Source organism: Oryctolagus cuniculus, chromosome 8 (assembly GCF_051225735.1).
Source record: "Oryctolagus cuniculus isolate XC-2025 breed Fujian yellow rabbit chromosome 8, ASM5122573v1, whole genome shotgun sequence".
NCBI classification, from domain to species: Eukaryota; Metazoa; Chordata; class Mammalia; order Lagomorpha; family Leporidae; genus Oryctolagus; species Oryctolagus cuniculus.
The window spans coordinates 44,454,782-44,477,743 of record NC_142874.1 but is presented as its reverse complement, the minus strand read 5'-3'; the positions used below and the strand labels follow the sequence as shown (position 1 = coordinate 44,477,743).

The following is a 22,962-nucleotide window of genomic DNA, read 5'->3' as shown; positions in this document are numbered from 1 at the left end:
TTATTTAGCTCAGGAAAGAAAAAATAACAAATAGCAAATGAAAAAAAATTAATGCTTATTTATTTTTGGCTACTTGAAAGTCAGAAAGAGGGAGAGGGAGACTGACTCCATCCAATGGCTCACACTTCAAATGCCATCAATAGCCAGGGCTGGGCCTGGCTGAAACTAGGAGCCCAAAACTCCTTCTGGGTCTCCTCCGTGGGTGGCAAAATTCCAGTTATAAGCCCATAATACTCTACCACCCAAATGTATTATCAATAAGCTGGATTAGAAGTAAAACAGCTGGGACACAACCTGGCACTCTGACATGGGATGCTGAAGTCTCAAGTGGCAGCTTAACCCACTGTACCATAACACCCACCCATATGAACCAAAATTGTGGAAGGGGAAAAAAGTTGGGAAATGGTGCAGGTGGTTGATTTTGGTCCCTAATACCTAAGGAACAAAGGTAACATTAGAAATTAGTGAGCTACATGATCAATAATAGGCATTTTAAAGTATGAAGGCATGAACAAACAATGTATCTAATAAAATTGGTGGTGGATAAGCAGAATATAAAGAATAAGCAGAAAGACAAATTCTGTTATTACACTTGGGACAGGGTCATAGGTCATGCCTACATACATACATAAATATAAGAAAATATGTCTCCTGTTCATAAAATATTAACTGCTACAGATATTGGCATCCTATCACAAACAGCTACAAAACTGAACAAAAGTCAATCATAAACATATGGTGATAGGGAGTGTTGTAAACTCTTCTAAGGCTAGATAAGCAGATCAATGGGGCAGAACAAATCTAAAAAACAAATTTCCATGTGGAACAGAATTTAATAGATGTCAGAGGCAGACATGAAGAATAGTGAGTAAAAGATTTTTCAGTCAATATTCCTGGGACAATTACTGGGTGTCTCTACAGGGTGGCATAGGAGGGGAGAATAGGAAAGAAATAAAACTGAACCATTCTCTTACACTTGCACAAAAAAATCAACTCCAGGGTGCCAGCATCCCAGTGAAACCAGTAAAAGCCACTGCCTGAGATGCTGACATCTCATATGGGTGCCACATCATGCCCCCACTGCTCTACTTCTGACCCAGCTCGTGGCTAATGGTATAGGAAAAGCAATGGAAGATGGCCCAGGTATTTGGAACATTGCCACCCATGTGAGAGACCCAGATGAAGCTCCTCCTGCCTGGCTGCAGCTTGACCCAGCGCTGGCCATTGTGTCCATCTGGGGAGTAAACCAGCAGATGGAAGATTGCTCCCTCCGTGTTTCTCATTTTCTATCTTTAAAAAAAAAAGATTTATTTTATTTATTTGAAAGACAGAGTTACAGATAGAGGTAGAGCCATAGAGAGAGGAGAGGAAGTCTTCCATCTGCTGGTTCACTCCCCAAATAACAACAATGGCCAGAGCTGAGCTGATCCAAAGCCAGGAACCTGGAGCTTCTTCTGGGTCTCCCAGGGGGTCTAAGGGTGCAAAGACTTGGGCCATTTTCTACTGCTTTCCCAGGCCATAGCAGAGAGCTGGATGGGAAGTGGAGCAGCCAGGACTAGAACCGGTGCCCATATGGTATGTTGGAGTTTCAGGCCAGGGCTTTAACCCACTGCGCCACAGTGCCGGCCTCTCTCACTCTATCTTAACTCTGACTTTTCTAATTAAATAAATGAATCTTTAAAAAAATTAACAAATTTAAATTTTCAATTAAAAACCCATAAGAACTATACTTATTTAAAATACAGTAATTGACATTCATTCAATGACCTGGAGATAAGGACAAATTTCTTGATTTATAAATAAGGTACAGTAAGAAACAGCTATAAAGGAAACATTTAAAATATAATTTTTGTTGTTCAAACAACACCATAAGAGTATATGAAGACAAGGATGGCAGCCTCAGGGTTAAGGCACAGGTTACAACACCTAAGTCTCACATCAGAGTACAACTCCCAGATCCAGTTACTAACTCCAGCTTCTGACTAATTCAGACCCTGGGAGGAAGGGGTGATGGCTCAAATACTTGGTGGTTCATCCCACGCAAGTAGGAGACCTGGATTGAGTTCACAGCTCCCAGCTTCTGCTGACCTGGCAGTTGACTAATATTCGTAGTGACTCCGTGGATTGGGAGTGTTTTCTTGCTCTCTGCATCTCAGATTAATAAATAAATAATTTTTAAAAAGACAAGGAAAAGCTAAAGAATTGCTTCACCTTAACAAAGATTCTTTTTATAATATGTTACTTAGAATTTTTAGAACTCAATAAGGAAGATAATCCAAAAGGAAAAAAAAATGGAAAAAAGCAATTGAACAGAATTTTACTAATGAGGTAATCCAAATGGCCAAAAAGTATACAAAAAAGGTGTCCAACCTCATTGACAACCTGGGAAATCTAAATTTAAACACATTTTAAAGAAATACCTGTAGTCCAACCAATTGGCATTAAACAAATCTAAGAACTAATGAAAATGGGAAATGTGAACGCAAAAGCTCATTCTCTTGGAGTGGTAGTATGAATTATTCCCTATTTTGGAATACAGTTTATAGTATCAAAAAGTTGAAGATATTTGTAACCCCAGTATCAGAAAGGCATCTCTTAGATATATGCTTTAAGGAAATCCTTACACATGCAGAACAGGATACATGTATTGTTCATAACAACTCTTAAGTGAAAGCAACTCAAATGTCCAGCAAGAACAGACTAAATACTTTGTGATATAAAATGGAATGTGAATTCTGCACAGTAGTGAAAATTAAAAAGCTACAGCAGTGTAGCAATGTGATGGATTTTAAAAGCAATGTTAAGCAAAATAGGTAAGGCACAACAAATAATACATGTGATAACAACTGATACAATTTCTTTTTTTTTAACTTTTATTTAATGAATATAAATTTCCAAAGTACGATTTATGGATTACAATGGCTTCCCCCACATACCGTCCCTCCCACCCACTACCCTCCCCTTTCCCACTCCCTCTCCCCTTCCATTCACATCAAGATTCATTTTCGATTATCTTAATATACAGAAGATCAGCTTAGTATACATTAAGTAAGGATTTCAACAGTTTGCTCTCACACAGAAACATAAAGTGAAAAATAATAGATGATTTTTTTTAAATGATGAGTAGGCAAAAATAATTTACTATCATTGTTGGTGTTACACCAGAAAGAAAAGTGCAGAAATTATTATCACAAAACTAGAGCTACTGGTAAACTCTGAGGGGTAGAAAAGTGTTTACACTGGGTATCAGTAAGGTGTTCAGATGGAATGGCTGCTGCATCATGACAAGATTCTATTTTATGACTTACGTAGTGAGTACATATTATTTACTTTGTAATCATTCAACAAATCATTCCTGGGCTAGCTACATACTGATGAGGCCCAGTACAAAATGAAAATGGAGAGGAAGGCCATTTGTTTAAAAAAAAGAGAGACAGAGAGAAAATGTTTTCAAATTGAACAGTCTTTCTCAACCTGTCATGGTGGTATTTATTTGCTACTTAATGTTGTGTTCCCTGTGTATGGGAATTCTTGCCAGGTGACTGTAGAACACCATCAATATCCAGACTTTCCTTGCCTTTGCTCCCAGACCTGTACTGAGGAGAGATTGAAGTCAATCAGCAGGTGGTCAAGAACCTAACCCTGGGAGGTGGCAAAGGTGGCAACAGGTGGGGTCAAAGTTCCAAGACTCTAGTCCGTGTTCCATTATGCCATCAGTCCCACAAAACAAAAATTCAAAGATGAGTTATTACAAATTTCAAGAGGATACCCACATAGTGTTAAGCCCCTTCCAAGTGTGAAGTCTTATTTGACTGAAGGGACACATGACCGTGAAGCCAGCTTCCATTATTTTAACACACACACTCATATATATTCTGTAGAGTTACATACTTGTTATATTGTGTGTATATATATATGTTTATATACATAATATATAAACTTATATATTATATTATAAATATATATTATATATAATATATATGTGATATATAATATATATAAGCCTATATATTATATATATAAAGTTATATATATATATAAACTTTAAGTGTATATGTGTAAATGTAGGAAAAAAAGAACAGATTATACTACTACTTCTGCAATTCCCTGAACCATGGGTCAGTCCTGAGCAGAAGGGATGTGAAAAGATTCCAAGGGACGCTGACATCAGTTTTAAATTGGATATCAGTCTGACACTTATTTACCAAAATGTTCAAATATCTAAATATGGACCTGCATGTTTAGAGGCTGTTTTATAAGTTAAGTATTTATAATTAAGATCACGGGCAATTAATTCCACAGCTTGCTAAGCAATTTAACATAATTGTCCTTGGCTCTAATCTTGATGCCAAGAACCTCCTACTCTCTAATTCTAGTTTCTTCCTTTCTACTCAATTTTAACTGAAAAAAATACACTGTGTTTGGTGGGACAGTTTATAAAAAAGTGACAAATGGAATCATCTAATCTGTGATTTAATTCAGATTACAGAAAGGAAGGGAATAGAAGGGAACTAATTGGGTGCTTTAGCTTTGTAGAACCATATAATTCTTATGCAATAATTTTGAAAATTAAATACAAGTGTATCCATTCCTACAAAGCCTACAGGTTCAGGAGGATAAGTAACCTGTAGAGCTAGTGAGTGGACATATACTTCTATCTCAGTACAAAGTTCTTCTGTTACCTTTCTTTACCCTCCTTTTTTTCCCATTCTGTCCTAAATATTTACTGTAAGTTGACCATGTGTAAAGCATTATAAAAGGTAACAAATATAGAAATAAATGACCATAGCCCTAGGAACATGAAATGCAAGGTTATTCCGTAAGTATGGTAACTGACAGGTATGTCTACAAGCACTTGAAATGTACCTAACAGTAACTTATATGTGCCATAGGCTAAATTATATACCAGTTTTCAAAGAGTTAGTAAGAAAAAAAAGAATATGTACCATATGTTAATGATAATTTTGCATATTGATTACATATATCATAAATATATATTTGATACACTTAAATAAAATGTACATCTAATATTTTCTCTTTACTTTTTTAAAGTGGTCACTAGAAAATTTAAGTTATAAATGTGTCTGCTATTTTATTTCTTTTCTTCATCACTAATCTAAAGATTCCCTCTCGGAGTCCTCCAAGATGGCAGAATTGGGAGGGAGTGCACTGATAGTCCGGGAAAAGATAGTTTAATAAAATATCCCTGTAGTTTCAGGGAAGAGTTTGGGAAAAACCTGCAGAGGAAACTCTTCCAGAACTAGTGGGACACGGTGGACCTACGTGGAGGGCATGGGAGCCCATGGCTCGGGCCCCAGCCACTGAGTCTGCACGCCAGCGCTGGAAAGGGAGGTGAGGTGAAACCTCAGTAGCCCGAGACACTGGCGGGAAAGCGGCAGGAAAAGCCTAGAGAGAACGAGACTTGAAGCTCCAGCAGGCTAACTAGAGGAGAGAAAATAAATAAATAAATAAATAAATGGCACCTGTACAGACATGATTCTCTCTCTCTACTCACCTTACAAAGGCGAGCAAGACAAAGAACAGGTACCATTTTGGACATACGTAAAAGCTGCACCACCTCAGGGCTGCACCCACCCTCAGCCAAAAAGAAAAAACTGACTCTGGTTGGGAGAAATAACAGGAGGTTAAGACCTAGTGAATGTGTGGAGCTTATGTACTGCGACCGTGAAAAAAAAAAAAAAAAAAAAAACAACCTGAGGGTGTGTGAGAGAACTCACAGAGTGCCTGAGAAGTGAGAAGGGAGATGCCACAAACTTGGTAACCTTGGCAACCCAGTGGGAGATTGCAGGAGAATCTGACCTTACACTGAGGACTGCACAGATCCTTTGTGTGGTCCTTGGGACAGAGCAGATGAATATTATACCCACAGGGGCCAGCAGTCAGACACTGACTGCCTTCAATGAGAATAGCTCAGCTGTGCAGAATTACTTCCCCTCTGAATAAAAAAAAAAAAGAGAGAGAGAGAGAGAGAGTGAAGATTTACCATGCCAAACCAGGGTGTGTCACATTTGGCAAACCCTTAACCCCGAAGAGCTGAACAGAGCTCTCTGGCCACACCCATCACAAGCCTCTAAAGATCCACCAAAAGCAGACAGTCCACTTAATCTAGAATCATAGTATAACTACAAAAGCCACCAAAAGAAGAAAAAAAAAAAAGAGGAAGAAGAAACCAAAGAGTATCTCCACAATGCCAAGCAACAAACGCAGAAACAGAGGAAACAAGACATTATGATGCCCCAAATGAACATGACACCCCAATTCAAGATTATGAAGATGAAGAGACAGAAGAAATGAAAGATACGAATTTCAAAAAATTTATGATAAGAACATTCAGAAGTTCTCAAAAACAAATTCTTGAACTACAGAAATCCTTACTGGAAGTACAGGAAATCTCTCTCGTGAAAATGAAATCTAAAGGAGGAATCAAAATGAAATGAAGAAAGTAATAGAATATGAAATTGTGATAGTGAAGAGAAATCAAAATGAAATGAAGAATTCAATAGATCAAATGGCGAACACATTAGAGAGCCTTAAAAAACAGAATGGGTGAAGCAGAAGAGAGAATATCAGACTTAGAAGACAGAGCACAGGAAAGTATACAGTCAAACCAAAGAAAAAAAGAGGAAATTAGAAATCTAAAAAATATTGTTGGGAATCTGCAAGATACTATTAAAAAACCCAACATTCGGGTTCTAGGAGTTCCTAAAGGCATGGAGAGAGAGAAAGGATTAGAAGGCCTTTTTAGTGAGATACTAACAGAGAAATTCCCAGATTTGGAGAAGGACAGAGACATCCAAATACAGGAAGCTCATAGAACCCCTAGTAAACATGACCAAAAGAGATCCTCACCACGACACGTTGTAATCAAACTCATCACAGTGAAACATAAAGAAAAGATTCTAAAATGTGCAAGAGAGAAACATCATATTACTCTTAGAGGATCCCCAATTAGACTCACAGCAGACTTCTCATCAGAAACCCTAGAGGCTAGAAGGGAATGGTGAGATATAGCACAGGTACTAAGAGAGAAAAACTGCCAGCCCAGAATATTATATCCTGCAAAGCTCTCATCTGTGAATGAAAGTAAAATAAAGACCTTCCATAGCAAATAGAAACTGAAAGAATTTGTCACCACTCAACTAGCCCTGCAAAAGATGCTTAAAGATGTGTTATACACAGAAACACAGAAACACAGCCATCAATATGAAAGAAGGTAAAGGAAGAAAACCTCCTAATAAAAGATCACAGGAAGTTCAAAGCATGTATTAAAATATCTTTGGGAAAATGGCAGGGCAAAGTTACTCCTTATCAATAGTCACATTGAATGTTAATGGCCTCAACTCTCCAGTTAAAAGACACAGAAGAGCTGAATGGATTAAGAAACAAAACTCATCTACTTACAAGAAACACATCTTTCCAACAAAGATGCATGCAGACTGAAAGTGAAAGGTTGGAAAAAGATATTCCATGCCAACAGAAACCAAAAAAGAGCTGGCATAGGCATTTTAATATCAAACAAAATAAACTTTAACACAAAAACTGTTAAGAGAGACAAAGAGGGGCACTATATAATGATTAAGGGATCAATTCAACAGGAAGATGTAACTATCAGAAATGTATATGCACCAAATTACAGGGCACCGGTTTATTTAAAAGAACTCTACTAAGAGACTATTGAAACTCAGAAGAGTTTGGCAAAGTAGCAGGATATATAATCAATGCACAAAAATCAACAGCCTTTGTATACACAGGCAATGCCACAATTGGGAAAGAACTTCTAAGTTCAACCCAATTCACAGAAGCAACAAAAAAATGCCTTGGCATAAACTTAACCAAGGATGTTAAAGTTCTCAACGATGATAATTACAAAATCTTAAAGAAAGAAATAGAAGCAAATACCAAAAAATGGAAAAACCTTCCATGCTCATGGATTGGAACAATCAACATCATCAAAATGTCCATTTTCCTAAAAGCAATTTACAGATTCTACACAATACCAATCAAAATACCAAAGACATTCTTCTCAGATCTGGAAAAAAAATGATGCTGAAATTCATATGGAGTCACAGGAGACCTCGAATAGCTAAAGCAATCTTGTACAACAAAAACAAAGCTGGAGGCATCACAATACCAGATTTCAGGACATACTACAGGGCAGTTGTAATCAAAACAGCATGGTACTGGTACAGAAACAGATGGATAGACCAATGGAACAGAATTGAAACACCAGAAATCAATCCAAACATCTACAGCCAACTCATATTTGATCAAGGATCTAAAACCAATCCCTGGAGTAAGGACAGTCTCTTCAATAAATGGTGCTGGGAAAACTGGATTTCCACGTGCAGAAGCATGAAGCAAGACCCCTACCTTTCACCTTACACAAAAATTCACTCAACATGGATTAAAGACCTAAATCTATGACCTGACACCAGCAAATTATTAGAGAACGTTGGAGAAACCCTGCAAGATATTGACACCGGCAACGACTTCTTGGAAAAGACCCCAGAGGCACAGGCAGTCAAAGCCAAAATTAACAATTGGGATTGCATCAAATTGAGAAGTTTCTGTACTGCAAAAGAAACAGTCAGGAGAGTGAAGAGACAACCAACAGAATGGGAAAAAATATTTGCAAACTATGCAACAGATAAAGGATTAATAACCAGAATCTACAAAGAGATCAAGAAACTCCACAACATCAAAACCAACAACCCACTTAAGAGATGGGCCAAAGACCTCAATAGACATTTTTCAAAAGAGGAAATCCAAATGGCCAACAGGCACATGAAAAAATGTTCAGGATCACTAGCAATCAGGGAAATGTTAATCAAAACCACAATGAGGTTTCACATCACCCCTGTTAGAATGGCTCACATACAGAAATAAACAACAACAGATGGTGGTGAGGATGCGGGGAAAAAGGGACACTAACCCACTGTTGGTGGGAATGCAAACTGGTCAAGCCACTATGGAAGTCAGTTTGGAGATTTCTCAGAAATCTGAATATAACCATACCATACAACCCAGCCATCCCACTCCTTGGAATTTACCCAAAGGAAATTAAATTGGCAAACAAAAAAGCGGTCTGCACCCTAATGTTTATTGCAGCTCAATTCACAATAGCTAAGACCTGGAATCAACCTAAATGCCCATCAACAGTAGACTGGATAAAGAAATTATGGGATATGTACCTATAGAATAATATACAGCAGTAAAAAAAATGAAATCTTGTCATTTGCAACAAGATGGAGGAATTTGGAAAACATCATGCTGAGTGAAATAAGCCAGTCCCAAAGGGACAAATACAATATGTTCTCCCTTATCAGTGACAAATAACCGTGTACCAAAAAGGAAATCAGTTGAAGTGAAATGGACACTATGAGAAATAGTGACTTGATCAGCCCATGTACTGACTGTTGATGAACAACTTATTACTTTATCCCATTTAGTATTTTTTTTGTTCTACTTAATACTATTGGTTGAACTCTTTAATTCACACACAATTATTCTTAGGTGTTCAAATTTAACTGAAAAGTGATACCTGTTAAGTATAAGAGTGGGAATAAGAGAGGGAGGAGATATACAGTTTGGGAAATGCTCAATCAGAGTTGCCCCAAATGGTAGAGTTAGAAATGTACCAGGGGATTCCAATTCAATCCCATTAAGTTGGCATGTACCAATGCCATCTCACTAGTCCAAATGATCAGTTTCAGTTCACAATGGATCGTAATGAAAGGATTAAGAGTCAAAGGGGGCCGGTGCTGCAGCTCACTAGGTTAATCCTTCGCCTGCGGTGCCAATACCCCAGGTTCTAGTCCCAGTTTGGGTGCCGGATTCTGTCCCGGTTGCTCCACTTCCAGTCCAGCTCTCTGCTGTGGCCTGGGAGTGCAATGAAGGATGGTCCAAGTGCTTGGGCCCTGCACCTGCATGGGAGACCAGGAGAAGCACCTGGCTCCTTGCTTCGGATCGGCGCAGTAGCAGCCATTTGGGGGATGAACCAATGAAAAAGGAAGACCTTTGTCTCATCTCTCTCTCTCTCTCTGTAACTCTGCCTGTCACACACACAAAAAAACAGTTAATACCATCAGACTTAAAAAAAAGTTTCAAAGGGATCACATAAACAAGACTAGTGTCTGCTAATACTAACTGAAAGAATTAAAAAGGAGAGAATGATCCAACATGGGAAGCAGGATACACAGCAGACTCACAGAATTGCAGATGTCCTGGCCGGTGCTGCAGCTCACTAGGCTAATCCTCTGCCTGCAGCGCCGGCACCCTGGGTTCTAGTCCAGGTCAGGTTTTCAGATTCTGTCCCGGTTGCTCCTCTTCCAGTCCAGCTCTCTGCTGTGGCCTGGGAAGGCAGTGGAAGATGGCCCAGGACCTTGGGCCTTGAACCCACATGGGACCAGGAGGAAGCACCTTGCTCCTGCTTCGGATCGGTGCAACACACCGGCTTCACAGGCCACTTGGGGGTTGAACCAATGGAAAAAGGAAGACCTTTTTCTCTGTCTTTCTCTCTCTCTCTCTCACTGTCTAACTCTACTTGTCAAAAACAAAATGGCCTATGTCCTAAACAGCACTCTGGCCTCAGAATCAGCCCGTAAGGCTTTCAAATCTGGCTGAAGAGCCCAACAGAGTATTTTAGGCATGGAAAGCCAAGAACACTGGCAAAGAAAAAAAAAAAAAACACTAAATGAAAGATCTCTGTGAGTGAGATCCCAGTGGAATGAACAGGCCATCAAAGAAGGAGGTGCCTTTCTCTGAAGGGAGGAGAGAACTTCCACTTTGACTATGACCTTGTCTAAATAAGATCAGAGTCAGCGAACTCAGGCAATTCATGACAAGTGCCTAGGGTAATTACTGATGCCATAAACAAGATTGTCAATTGTTAAGTGAACAACAGGAGTAACTGTGCATTTACTCCCCATGTAGGATCTCTGTCCTTAATGTGTTGTACAATGTGAATTAATGCTATAACTAGTACTTAAACAGTAATGTTACACTGGGTGTAATCTGTTTAAATATTTACTTACTTTATACTAAATTGATCTTCTGTATATATAGATAATTGAAAATGAAAATTGATGTGAATGTAATGGGAGAGGGAGCAGGAGATGGGGGGGTTGCAGGTGGGAAGGAAGTTACGGGGGGGAGAGCCACTGTAATACAAAACTGTACTTTGGAAATTGATATTTATTATAAAAATTAAAAGAAAAAAAGATTCCCCCCAATCTTGCTTTAACATCTAAAAATCAATTTTCCACTTATAATTTTAAAATGAGATATGTCAAGACTGTTTTAAATAAGAAAATATCTTTATAATCCATTTATTGACACAATAAATATTTATGGACTACATATTCAATCTCTCTTTAAAAGTCAGAAATTGGCTTTAGTGAAATCAGCCAAACTCTGTTGCTTTTCCTTTTCTTGACACACGCACAATGAGGAAAGAACTGCCTTAATCAACACACATGAATTCTTGTAATAGATTGAAAACTGCTGTACTTATACCCCACAAGTCTCTCACAGATTGTCTTTTAATATCACATCACAGTATTCATTTCCCCCAGCATGAAAAATTTTGATTGTTTAAAATTTAGCACACTAAAATATTTTCTACAATTCCCTAAAGAAGATGAGGCACTATGTGCTTTCAGATAATAAAACACTTGTGTTTTTATTAAATATCTATTAATGTGAGCTGTGGGGAATCATACAAGAAAGGTAGCTTTCTTATTATATTGTTTCACATTGAAAGCACAATGTAAGCTAATTTATAATTTAATATAAAAGCCTACACTCCAAAATTGTGTATGATGAAGTAACCATTTTTATAAACTCGTAAGATTAACGGAATATGTAATTCTAAAATGTATATATAGTAAGCCGGTGCCGCGGCTCACTAGGCTAATCCTCCGCCTTGCGGCGCCGGCACTCCGGGTTCTAGTCCCGGTCGGGGCGCGGATTCTGTCCTGGTTGCCCCTCTTCCAGGCCAGCTCTCTGCTGTGGCCAGGGAGTGCAGTGGAGGATGGCCCAAGTGCTTGGGCCCTGCACCCCATGGGAGACCAGGATAAGCACCTGGCTCCTGCCATTGGATCAGCACAGTGCACCAGCCACAGCGCGCCGGCTGCGGTGGACATTGGAGGGTGAACCAATGGCAAAGGAAGATCTTTTTCTCTGTCTCTCTCTCTCTCTCTCACTGTCTACTCTGCCTGTCAAAAAAAAATTAATTAATTAAAAAATTTAAAAATGTATATATAGTAGTAAAAAAACACATTTAGAGTGTGTGGACCAAAATTGGCAAAAAATCAGGCAGATTTATACTATTCTTTGGTTCATAATATAGTATATACCACAAAATACTCACTTTACAAAAAGCTCGTCCTACAATGAATCACTTTGTTTTGTTTTAACATTCCAATTTCATAACCAGAAAACAAGGTCATCATAAATACATATAATAAGACCATCTGAATATCTCTAAAGCAATCGGGTGTAATGAAACAAGAAATGGGAATCAGAAGCCTCCTACTTGTGAGGCTTGAGTTAGTGACAAACTTTCTGATATTTAATTTTTGCACTTGAAAAATGGGAATTAGGAACATATATTTAAGAACCTTGTTATTAGTAAGGAGTGATACAAATTATGCTATCACATTAAAATAAATCTGTTCTATTATATGATTATAAACATCTACCCTTTCATTAATACTTTGAGTAGCCATTATAGCAAAATGTAATAAAAATTAAATATATTAAATTTCAGCTTTTCAAATTCTTTTGGAATCTTGTATAAATGAATAATTAAAATTACACCAATAAATTAAAATATTTATGAGAATATAAATGGTGACTACAGTAGAATGTGGGGAAATAGGTGGCCACAGGATTAAAAGAATATGCAGTGACTACCTGAATGCACATGTGTAAGCTACCACTCACTCTCCACCTGCTGTGACATAATAGATTCCTGCATAAAACAATTCATTTTGAATACTGAAACTTGTTATTTTAGAAAATATATTTCTACTCCGAAAATGGATTGAGAGTAACTCCCACCCCTCTTTCTCCCTTGTGTTGCCTTCAAACACTGTCAGAAGGCAGGAATAAAGAGCATGCTTTTCCTCCTCTGCTGCGGAGCCATCCAAGTGGGGCAGCAAGGCAGGTTAGCTAGAGTGTTTCCTGCACAGGGACTTAGGAGAATTCGCTCACAATCATGGGGGAAAAAGAAAAGAACACTTTATGTCAAACAAATGAAATTAAACCACCATATTCATTTTTTCTAGAATACTCTCTTTTTAATTTTTAATATTTACTTGAAGGCTGGAGGATGGGAGGAGGGTAGAAGGAGAGATTCATTCCCCGAATTGCCTACAACCATCCAGAGCTCTACCAGGCCACAGCTCAGACCCAGGAACTCAATCTGAATCTCCTTCATAAGTGGCAGAGACCCAAGTACTTCAGCCATTATGTTTCTTCCCAGCGTGCACATCAACAGGAAGCTAGAATCAGAAGTGGAATTGGGGGCCAGCCCTGTGGCACAGTGGGTTAAAGCCCTGGCTTGTACCATTCCAAGTCCTGGTTACTCCACTTCCAATCCAGCTCTTTGCTATGGTCTGGGAAGGCAGTAGACCATGGCCCAAGTCTTTGGGCCTGGGCCCCTGCACCAGTGTGTAAAACCCAGAAGAAACTCCTGGCCCCTGGTTCAGATCAGCTCAGATCTGGTCATTGCGGTCATTTGGAGAGTGAACCAGTGGATGGAAGACCCCCCGCCATGATCTACCACTTTCTGTATCTCTTTCAAATAAATAAAATAAATCTAAAAAAATAAAAAGCAGAGTTAGGACTCAAATCCATGCACTCTGATATGATATGTAGTTCCCCAAGTGGTGTCTTAACCACTGCACCAAATGCCCACACCATATTCCTTGTAACTAGAAGACATATTCAAATTTGCATAGCCATAGGTTTTAAAAATATGCAATGGGGACCAAAAAAAAAAAAAAAGAAGGAAATAATAACCAAGTTGTTAATCATGGCTATAAGAAGGTGATATTCTCCAAATGTTCTTTAATAATGGTTGTTTGTAATTTTAATAATGGAAAAATAAAGCCTAAAAATGTGCTATTGATCTTAATATAATCTGAATCTAATGAAAAGGGTTTGGTTTGTTTATTAAAACTATCTTCACAGAAAAACAAATGCATTTATAAGATTTCTTTTTTTATTTCACATCTATCACTCTATGGAATATATTTTTAATAACTTTTTTCACTCTTAAAATTTTCTTTTAAAAATTAATTTTCTGGTAAGGCAGACAGACAGACAGCAAGGGTCTCCCATCTAAAGCATCATTTCCCCAAATGCACTCACACACCTGGGGCTGTACCAGGCTTAAGCCACGATCTAGGAATTTCATCCAGGTCTCCCAAATGGGTGGCTAGGAACCAAGTACTTGAGCCCTCACTCACTGCCTCCCAGGGTATGCAATATCAGGAAGCTGAATCAGGAGCTGAACAGGACTCACATCCAGGCACTCAGATATGGGAAGCAGGCATCCCACACAGCATCTTAACCACTGTGCCAAACGCACACATTTCTATGGGCTACGTATTAAAGGTAACTGCAGTCCTAACAGAAGTGGCACCTACTGAGACAAGACTAATTCACATTAATTAGAAAATAATTCTATATATAAGGAGGTCTCAAAAAGTTCATGGATGTTTTCCACTATCTTTGAATACCACTTTCCATGAATTTTTGAAGTCCCCTCATAAACTCATAGTTGAAAAGCATTCATTATTATGAAATTTACTGAATTACAATCAAATAATATTACAATGTTAAAGAAAGTGCTCAAAGGTGACCAATATGGAGAGGGAATAACAGAACTTCATGAATTGGAAAATAATGTGTATAGCGAAAATTGGCAAAGCGAAATGTAAAAAAAAAATAGTTTATAAACTTTAAGAAAAACTGACCAAACAGAAAGAGCAGGAAAGGAAGAAGAGAATAAAGCAGGCAAGGAGGGAACAATTAATACTGAGAATGAAAAAAGAGACAGCCAGCACTGTGGCATAGTAGCTAAGCTTACCTGTGGCATTGGCATCCCATATGGATGCCAGTTTGTGTACCGAATGCTCCTCTTCTGATCCAGCTTTCCACTAATGGCCTGCAAAAGCAGTGAAAGATGGCCCAAGTGCTTTGGCACCTGCACCCAGATGGGAGACCCGGAAGAAGCTCCTGGCTCCTGGTTTCAGATCAGCCGAGCTCCAGCCATTGTAGCCATTTCGGAAGTGAACCAGCAGATGGAAGACCTTTCTTTCTGTCTCTCCTCTCTCTGACTGTAACTCGGTCTCTCAAGTAAATAAATAAAAACTTAAAAAAACGGACATCAGTACAGATGTTCTATGGACAATTATGGCAACACTTTTGACAATTTGGGCATATCCTTATAAATACAACTTACAAAACAGAAGATAAAAACAGTCTCATTAGTTCTAATTTCATTGAAGATTTAATCTGTAATTTCAAAATTCCATATAAAAAATCTCCATGGGGGTGATTTCATTAGTAATTATCTCCCAACACTTAAGGAAAGACATAGTGTTATCTTACACAAATTCTCCTTGGCAACAGCAAAAGAGGGACTATGTTCCAGCTTACTGTAAAATCTCATCATCTTAATATGAAATTCTGACAGGAACAATATACACAAGGAAAATCAAAGGCCATTTTATCTCAACACAATGAAAAAAAGTCTCAACAGGAGCCAGCATTGTAGTATACAAAATAAAGCCACCATCTGAAATGGTAGCATCCCATTATGGGTATCAGTTAATGTCTGGCTCCTCTATTTTAAAATAGCATCAAAGACATCAAATGCATAGAAATAACACTTTCAAAAGTATAGGAACCCTATAAATTGTTTTTGAAACAACTTCCAAAAAAAGGAATGTATATTACTCAAATACTTTCTAAATTTTTCTCAATTTTTAATTCATTTGGAGGCAGGTAACTGTAACAAAACATTCAATATTTTTATAAAATAATGATAAAGGGGCCAGCATTGTGGCATAGAAGGTAAAGCCACGGCCTGCAGTGCAGGCATCCCATATGGATGCTGGATCAAGTCCCGGCTACTCCACTTGTGATCCAGCTCCCTGCAAATGTACCTAAGAAAGGAAGGGAAATTGCCCAAGTGCTTGGGCAGCTGCAGCCACTTGGGAGACTCAGAGAGTGAATCAGTAGATGGAAGACCTCTCTCTCTGTCTCTTGCTCTCTCCAACTCTACCTTTCAAATAAATGAAATGAGACTTTTAAAAAGTAATAATGAGGGCTGACGCCATGGCAAAATATGCTAATCCTTCGCCTGCGGCGCCAGCACCCGGGGTTCTAGTCCTGGTCGGGGCACCGGATTCTGTCCCAGTTGCTCCTCTTCCAGGCCAGCTCTCTGCTGTAGCCCGGGAGTGCAGTGAAGGATGGCCCAGGTGCTTGGGCCCTGCACCCGCATGGGAGACCAGGAAGAAGCACCTGGTTCTTGATTTCAAATCAGTGTGATGCGCAGGCCGCAGCGCACCGGCCATAGTGGCCATTTGGGGGGTGAACCAATGGAAAAAGGAAGACCTTTCTCTCTGTCTCTCTCTCTCTCACTGTCTACTCTGCATGTCAAAAAAATAAAAAAATAAAAAAAATTAAAAAAAAAGTAATAATGAGGGGTTCCAAGATGGCATAATAGTGACAGGATGGCCTGATTTAAGCTAGGTGAAATTAATATTTAATAAAGGCAGAAAGTACACTCTCGGGGTAAAGCTGCAGGGGAACTGCAGTGGGAGATCCTGTGAAAGTAGCAGAAACGGTCTGGAACGCTGCTGTAAGTCAGCAGACACCCAGCAAAAGACCCACCAGCTTGGATCCAGGGAGCAAGGTGACCACGCCAGCCAACTAGGTGAGAGTGCACCCACAGCACTGCTCATACAACGGGAGGGACAGCTTAGTGAATTGTACCTCGTGGAGTCCCACCTGGATCCCCCAAGACAGCAGGGTGATCACTCACCCAGAGACGAGGGCAAAAAAAAAAAGCTGTGTGTCTCTCTCCCTACCCTCATCCCTGCTACAACAGAGACCTGAGCCAGTGGTGGGAAGGCTGGTCCCATTTCTGGAAACAGGCAGGTAGCAGCCTCCCCAACACCTGTGTGTGCACCCAGCAATTACTGGCAGCACCCTCTACCCAGTCGACAGAGGCAATCACTACAGTTCAGGAGAAACTGAGTGAAAAGGCCTCCACCATGCCAGTTGCACTCACCCCAAAGCAGGTGGGGAGGGGGATTTATCCCTAAGGAAGGGAGGTGCTGCCTGTGGGCCACTCCTACACACCTAGCACAATTGAGAAGTGAGCCGAGGAGCCAAGGCAGGCAGGTACTTTGCACTCCTGTGAACCACAGACCTAACCAAAGAGAAAAACCTGTGTTCCCCACTGACATCAAATCTCATTGTGAGGACTGAACTTGATCCAGCAGGCTGGAAAACACACAGACAGTGGCTCTATGAACACCTCAGTTTCCTTGCAGACAGAACGGGCTAGCGAGGCAGTGACACCAGCAGCTCTCTCCTCAACCCTGAGAGCCCTGGGAGTGAGACTGAGAAAGCACTGTGGCTGCATGAAAGGAGGCAGAGTGCGGCTATGTTCTGGGCAACCAGAGTGCTTCTCCACACTCTCAGAGCTCCTTGATTGCCTACAGCAGCTCATAGCAGAGGGAACTGTGCTTAAAGGAAAGACTCTACAGGGGGCCAGCGCTGTAGCACAGCGGGTTAAAGCCCTGGGCTGAAGCACCAGCTTTCTGTATGGGCACCGGTTCTAGTCTCAGCTGCTCTTCTTCCAATCCAGCGCTCTGCTATGGCCTGGGATAGCAGTAGAAGATGGCCCAACTGGGAGACCCAGAAGAAGCTCCTGGCTCCTGGCTTTTGATTGGCACAGCTCCAGGAGTTGCAGCCATCTGGGGAGTGAACCAGCAGATAGAAAATCTCTCTCTCATGCCGGCGCCGTGGCTCAATAGGCTAATCCTCCACCTTGCGGCGCCGGCACACCGGGTTCTAGTCCCGGTCGGGGCGCCGGATTCTGTCCCGGTTGCCCCTCTTCCAGGCCAGCTCTCTGCTATGGCCAGGGAGTGCAGTGGAGGATGGCCCAGGTGCTTGGGCCCTGCACCCCATGGGAGACCAGGAAAAGCACCTGGATCCTGGCTCCTGCCATCGGATCAGCACGGTGCGCCGGCTGCAGCGGCGGCCATTGGAGGGTGAACCAACGGCAAAGGAAGACCTTTCTCTCTCTGTCTCTCTCTCTCACTGTCCACTCTGCCTGTCAAAAATAAAAAAAATAAAAAAAAAAAGAAAATCTCTCTCTCTCTGTCTCTACCTCTCTCTGTCTTTCAAATAAATAAAATAAATCTTTAAAAAAAAGACTCCATAGATCATATGAGTGGTTCATATAGTGGTGTGGATGAGTATTGAGCACGCTGGGGACTAACATATGGGCATTCCTCAGCTGGGAGGAGAAGTGGAGTTCACACCAGCAGAGGTGACCATTCGTCTCCATCCAGTGAACCAGAGGAGAGCTACCACACCCAAATTGGGTATTACCCTAGATACTCGCACCATCCTAAAGCACTGAACAGAGATCTCTGGCCACACAGCACACATACATCTTGGTATTCACTGAAAGTATACACGTCCCACTAAGCCACAGAGACACAGATTGAAGATGAAAGCCACCAGACAAAACAAAAATTACAAATGCCTAAAAATAATGGCAAAATTTCAAGAAACATGAAGAGGGAAGACATGATGAGTCCTTCAAAGGAACATTACAACATTTCTACATTAGAATGTGAAGAGATTGAGGAAATGCCAGAAATTGAATTAAAAAAATCAATCATCCAATTACTCAAAGGCAATCAGAAGCAAATCCACTAAAGAAACTAAAGAAAAATAAATATAATATGAATGAAAATTTTTCACATAAAATTAAGATCGAAAAGAGAAATCAATAAAATACTAGAAATGAATATTCAACAGATCAAAAAAAATGCAGTGGAAAGTCTTAACAACAGAGGTGGTGAGGCAGAAGAAAGAATATCCAAGCTATATCAGTTACATTCCGTTATTAAATAGATTTTAGTAACTATTTCAAATGTTTATGGAAACTATATTGTACTGTATACAATAATCAGGTAAAGTCTCTGTTGTCCAGTTTTTCAAGACAACAGCCTCAAAAAATAAAAAATGCATTAAAATATTCACTATTTCTCATCTAAGACAGAAAGTGAGAGCCACATCTAGATTATTCTGCAAATAACATTTACAAATAACTTATACACAGTAAGTTGCTGGTCTTCACACATTTCTAGCCTGGTTTATGAAAATAACTAATATAAATTTTAATAGATTTGTTAAAAATAAAACAAAAACATTACATCTAACAAAGTGGTGATGAAATCTCTAATTTTAATAAAAATATATGTCATTTTAAAGGAAAAAACAATAACTTCCATATAGCATTTGGAAACAATGATTTGTTACAATTTTTTACACTTTAATCATATTTATCTTTCCAGCACTACTTTAAGTTATATGAATATTGAGAGGCCACTGATCACATAAAAGTAATAATCTACCAAACAAATTTGGCTTTAAAGCATAACATTTTACTTATTTGATGGTACTATATCTCTGCAGATGACACATAATCAATGTAAAAAAAGAATTGCAAAAAATTAGCATCCAGGCACAGAGGGTGGAGCATAGGTTAAAACACCTCTTGCAATGACCACATTTCATACTGGAATCCCTGAGTTCAAGTTTCAGCTCTATCTCCAATCCAGTCCCTGCTAATGCACAGCCTGGGAGGCAGCAGGTAATGGCTGAAGTATTTGGGTCCCTGCCACTCGCGGACTTGCAACACACCAGGCAGAAACAGATATACACATGCTTATCAAAGTATACTCCCTTCGGGTGGCTTCTTTTAATTTAACTCATTCATTCATTAAACAAATGTTTAATGCCTATTGTTTGCCAGGCACGTTGATAGCTACGAGGTGTCTTTTAGCTTCCATAAATTTATGGTTCCATTGAAAAATATCTGAGATATTTCAGCAGAACATTTTTCCCTAAATAGAATGGTTAGCAAATCTCACAATTTATTACACAGATGACTGCCAATTCTGCTCCTTCCACTCACAATTTCACAATAATTTATAGCTATTAATGCAGTTTCTCTCAACAAACATTTTAGAAAGTATACTATCTTTTGTTTAGCACTAAATAAACAAATGTCAAGCTCCTATTTAATAAGCTCCACATACAAGCATAAGGGAAAAGATGACAAATGAATTTCAACATTTAAATGAAAACCATGAGAACCGCTGACCCCTTCAATGAGCAAAGAAGCTTTGCTACAAGATGAATCCTCATTTATCTAAAGTGGATGGTAACTGAGATGGAAGCTTTCCTCAACTCTTTTAGGTCAGTTGAATAAACTCTAAATGTGACAGAATTAGCAGAATTGTAATCTATGGTAGTTAAAAGATGTAGCCCTCAGCTTTCAGACTTATCAGATTTCAAAATTATCTATGAAAACTATTCAGCACCCACACCCTGTGGGAGTCTTTGCCAGCATTTACTTCTGTACACATATATTCAACTCTAGATTCACCTGAGACCCACAGATAGTTCCATTACCCCGGTGTCTCAAATTATCTGATCAAGCCTTAAAAGAATTTAAGCTACAGGTCAATATGACAGTCAAAACTTTAAAACAGATCTATTGTACATCATCAAGATTCTGACATTATATTCACATTTTTAAACATTTTGAAGATTCTGACATTGTACTCCCATATTTTAAACATTTTGGGAAATATTGATTGCATTCATGAAAATGGATTTCATAAAAATAAAATTTGGAGGTCAGCCTCCACTTGATGAATGAATTCCTCCTATAATACTCCAAACAAATAAAAGCTGATAAAAATCTCACAGTGAGATAAAGAACATTTCATGCAAGAGTGCCTTGAGAACCAAAGGAGGACTTTATTCCACACAATGTTCTTTCAAAATCAAAGTATCACTCTACAAGAAATTTTCTTTTAATGACAGCAGAATCCAAAGAACAAGAATAACAAGTTAAAAAGGGGGAAAACTACAAAATTGTTGATTTCAATCAATAGGCGTCTTAGGTCTTAAAGTAGTTCACTGAGTTCCAGAGAGTTTCTCCATCAACCTCAAGGAAATTCAAAGAATCAAATGTCTTCTGAGGAATTTCATGTATTTTTAAAACAGCAATAATTCAACTAAAGAGAATTTTTTTATTTATAAGAATTTATCTTTAAAATATCCTACAACTTTCAATATTCAAACACATTTTTTTTTAAATCCCATCTCTCAAATTCAAATAAGGAGTGAAAATTAGTTAGCAGTTGTCTCCAAAATCTCTTTATCTTTTGAAACAGCATTTGAAATTAAATATAAAGGGAATAACTGTTCAACATCAGCTTTTTGATCTTGCATTTTAAGTGAATGCAAAGTAATGAAATTCACTGGGTTATACTAACATTCATACAGTGAGACTCACCACGTTCTTTCAGAAGTCCCATTGAAGAGGTCCCAGGTGGTAGGGGCAGGCCAAAATAGGCAGGAAGGTCATATAATGATGCCAAAAATCTGTTTCCAAAACATAAAGTTGGATCTCTGAGTGATTCATAGTCTCTGTTTTATAATACAAGGCCTCTAGATGAATGTTAAAGGATTAAGTAGTAATCCCAGAAAGAAAACCACATGCCTGAGGTCAACAAGTACCATATCTGCTCTAATCTCGGAGCCCTGAGGATTAAATATTTCTTATTGGAGGTAAGCAAAATCGCCCCAAATTTTTCTGGTACTAAGTATGGATAACAAATATGAAAATTTACTTGCTGATGGAGTCACATTTGACAAAAATCGGGAAAATGGGGGCCAGCTGTTGTGGCACAGCAGATTAAGCCACCGTCTGTAAACCTAGCATCTCATCTGAGTGCTTATTCAAGTCCGGCTGCTCCACTTCCTATCCAGCTCTCTGCTGATGTGTCTGTGAAAGCAGTGGAAGATGGCCCAAATGCATGGCCCACTGCCACCCTCATAGGAGAGCCAGATAGAATTCCAGACTGCTGGCTTTGGCCTGGTCCAGCCCTGGTGGTTATGGCCATAAAACTGGAGTGAACCAACAGATGGAAGATTTCTCTCCCTGTCTCTCCCTTTCTCTCTGTCACACTGCCATTCAAATAGATAAATATTTTTTAAAAAAATCAGGAAAATAGGGTCCAGCACCATGGCGCACTAGGTTATCTTCCACCTGCGGTGCCAGCACCCCATATGGGCGCCAGTTCTAGTCCCAGCTGCTCCACTTCCAATCCAGCTCTCTGCTATGGCCTGGGAAAACAGTAGAAGATTGCCCTTGTGGAAGACCAGGAAGAAGCACCTGGCTCCTGGCTTCAGATCAGTGCAGCTCTGGCCACTGCAGCCATTTGGGGAGTGACCCAACGAAGGGAAGACCTTTCTCTCTGTCTCTCCCTCTCACTGTCTATAAATCTTTTTAAAAAATCAGGAAAATTAACAAGCGTAGTATCTATTTCTTACCTATTTTACTACAAATGATTTTCATCTTTTCCTAACATGTACTTGGAGAGTTTCAACCATGTCAGCTCAATAAAGAGTCAGGTACAACACAGAAACTTTACAAAGTATAAATAAACATAGGGTCTGGCGTTGTGGTGTGATAGGTTAAGCAGTCCCCTGCAATGCCAGGATCCCATATGGGCAGTGGTTGAGTCCTGGCTGTTGCAATCCAATCCAGCTCCCTGCTAATGCTTCCAGTGAAAGCAATGGAAGATGGCCTAAGTCTTTGGACCC

General features: G+C 39.4%; 1 protein-coding gene across 1 annotated transcript in view; it reads right to left on the bottom strand.

Moving 5' to 3' along the window:
• IQCM (IQ motif containing M) overlaps nt 1–22,962 on the bottom strand; it is a 459,382-nt gene that overhangs the window by 350,372 nt on the left and 86,048 nt on the right. The window contains exon 5 of the mRNA XM_089301770.1: nt 21,650–21,738. Within this exon, the coding sequence (XP_089157896.1) occupies nt 21,650–21,738 (89 nt within the window). The remainder of the gene's footprint in view (nt 1–21,649; nt 21,739–22,962) is intronic.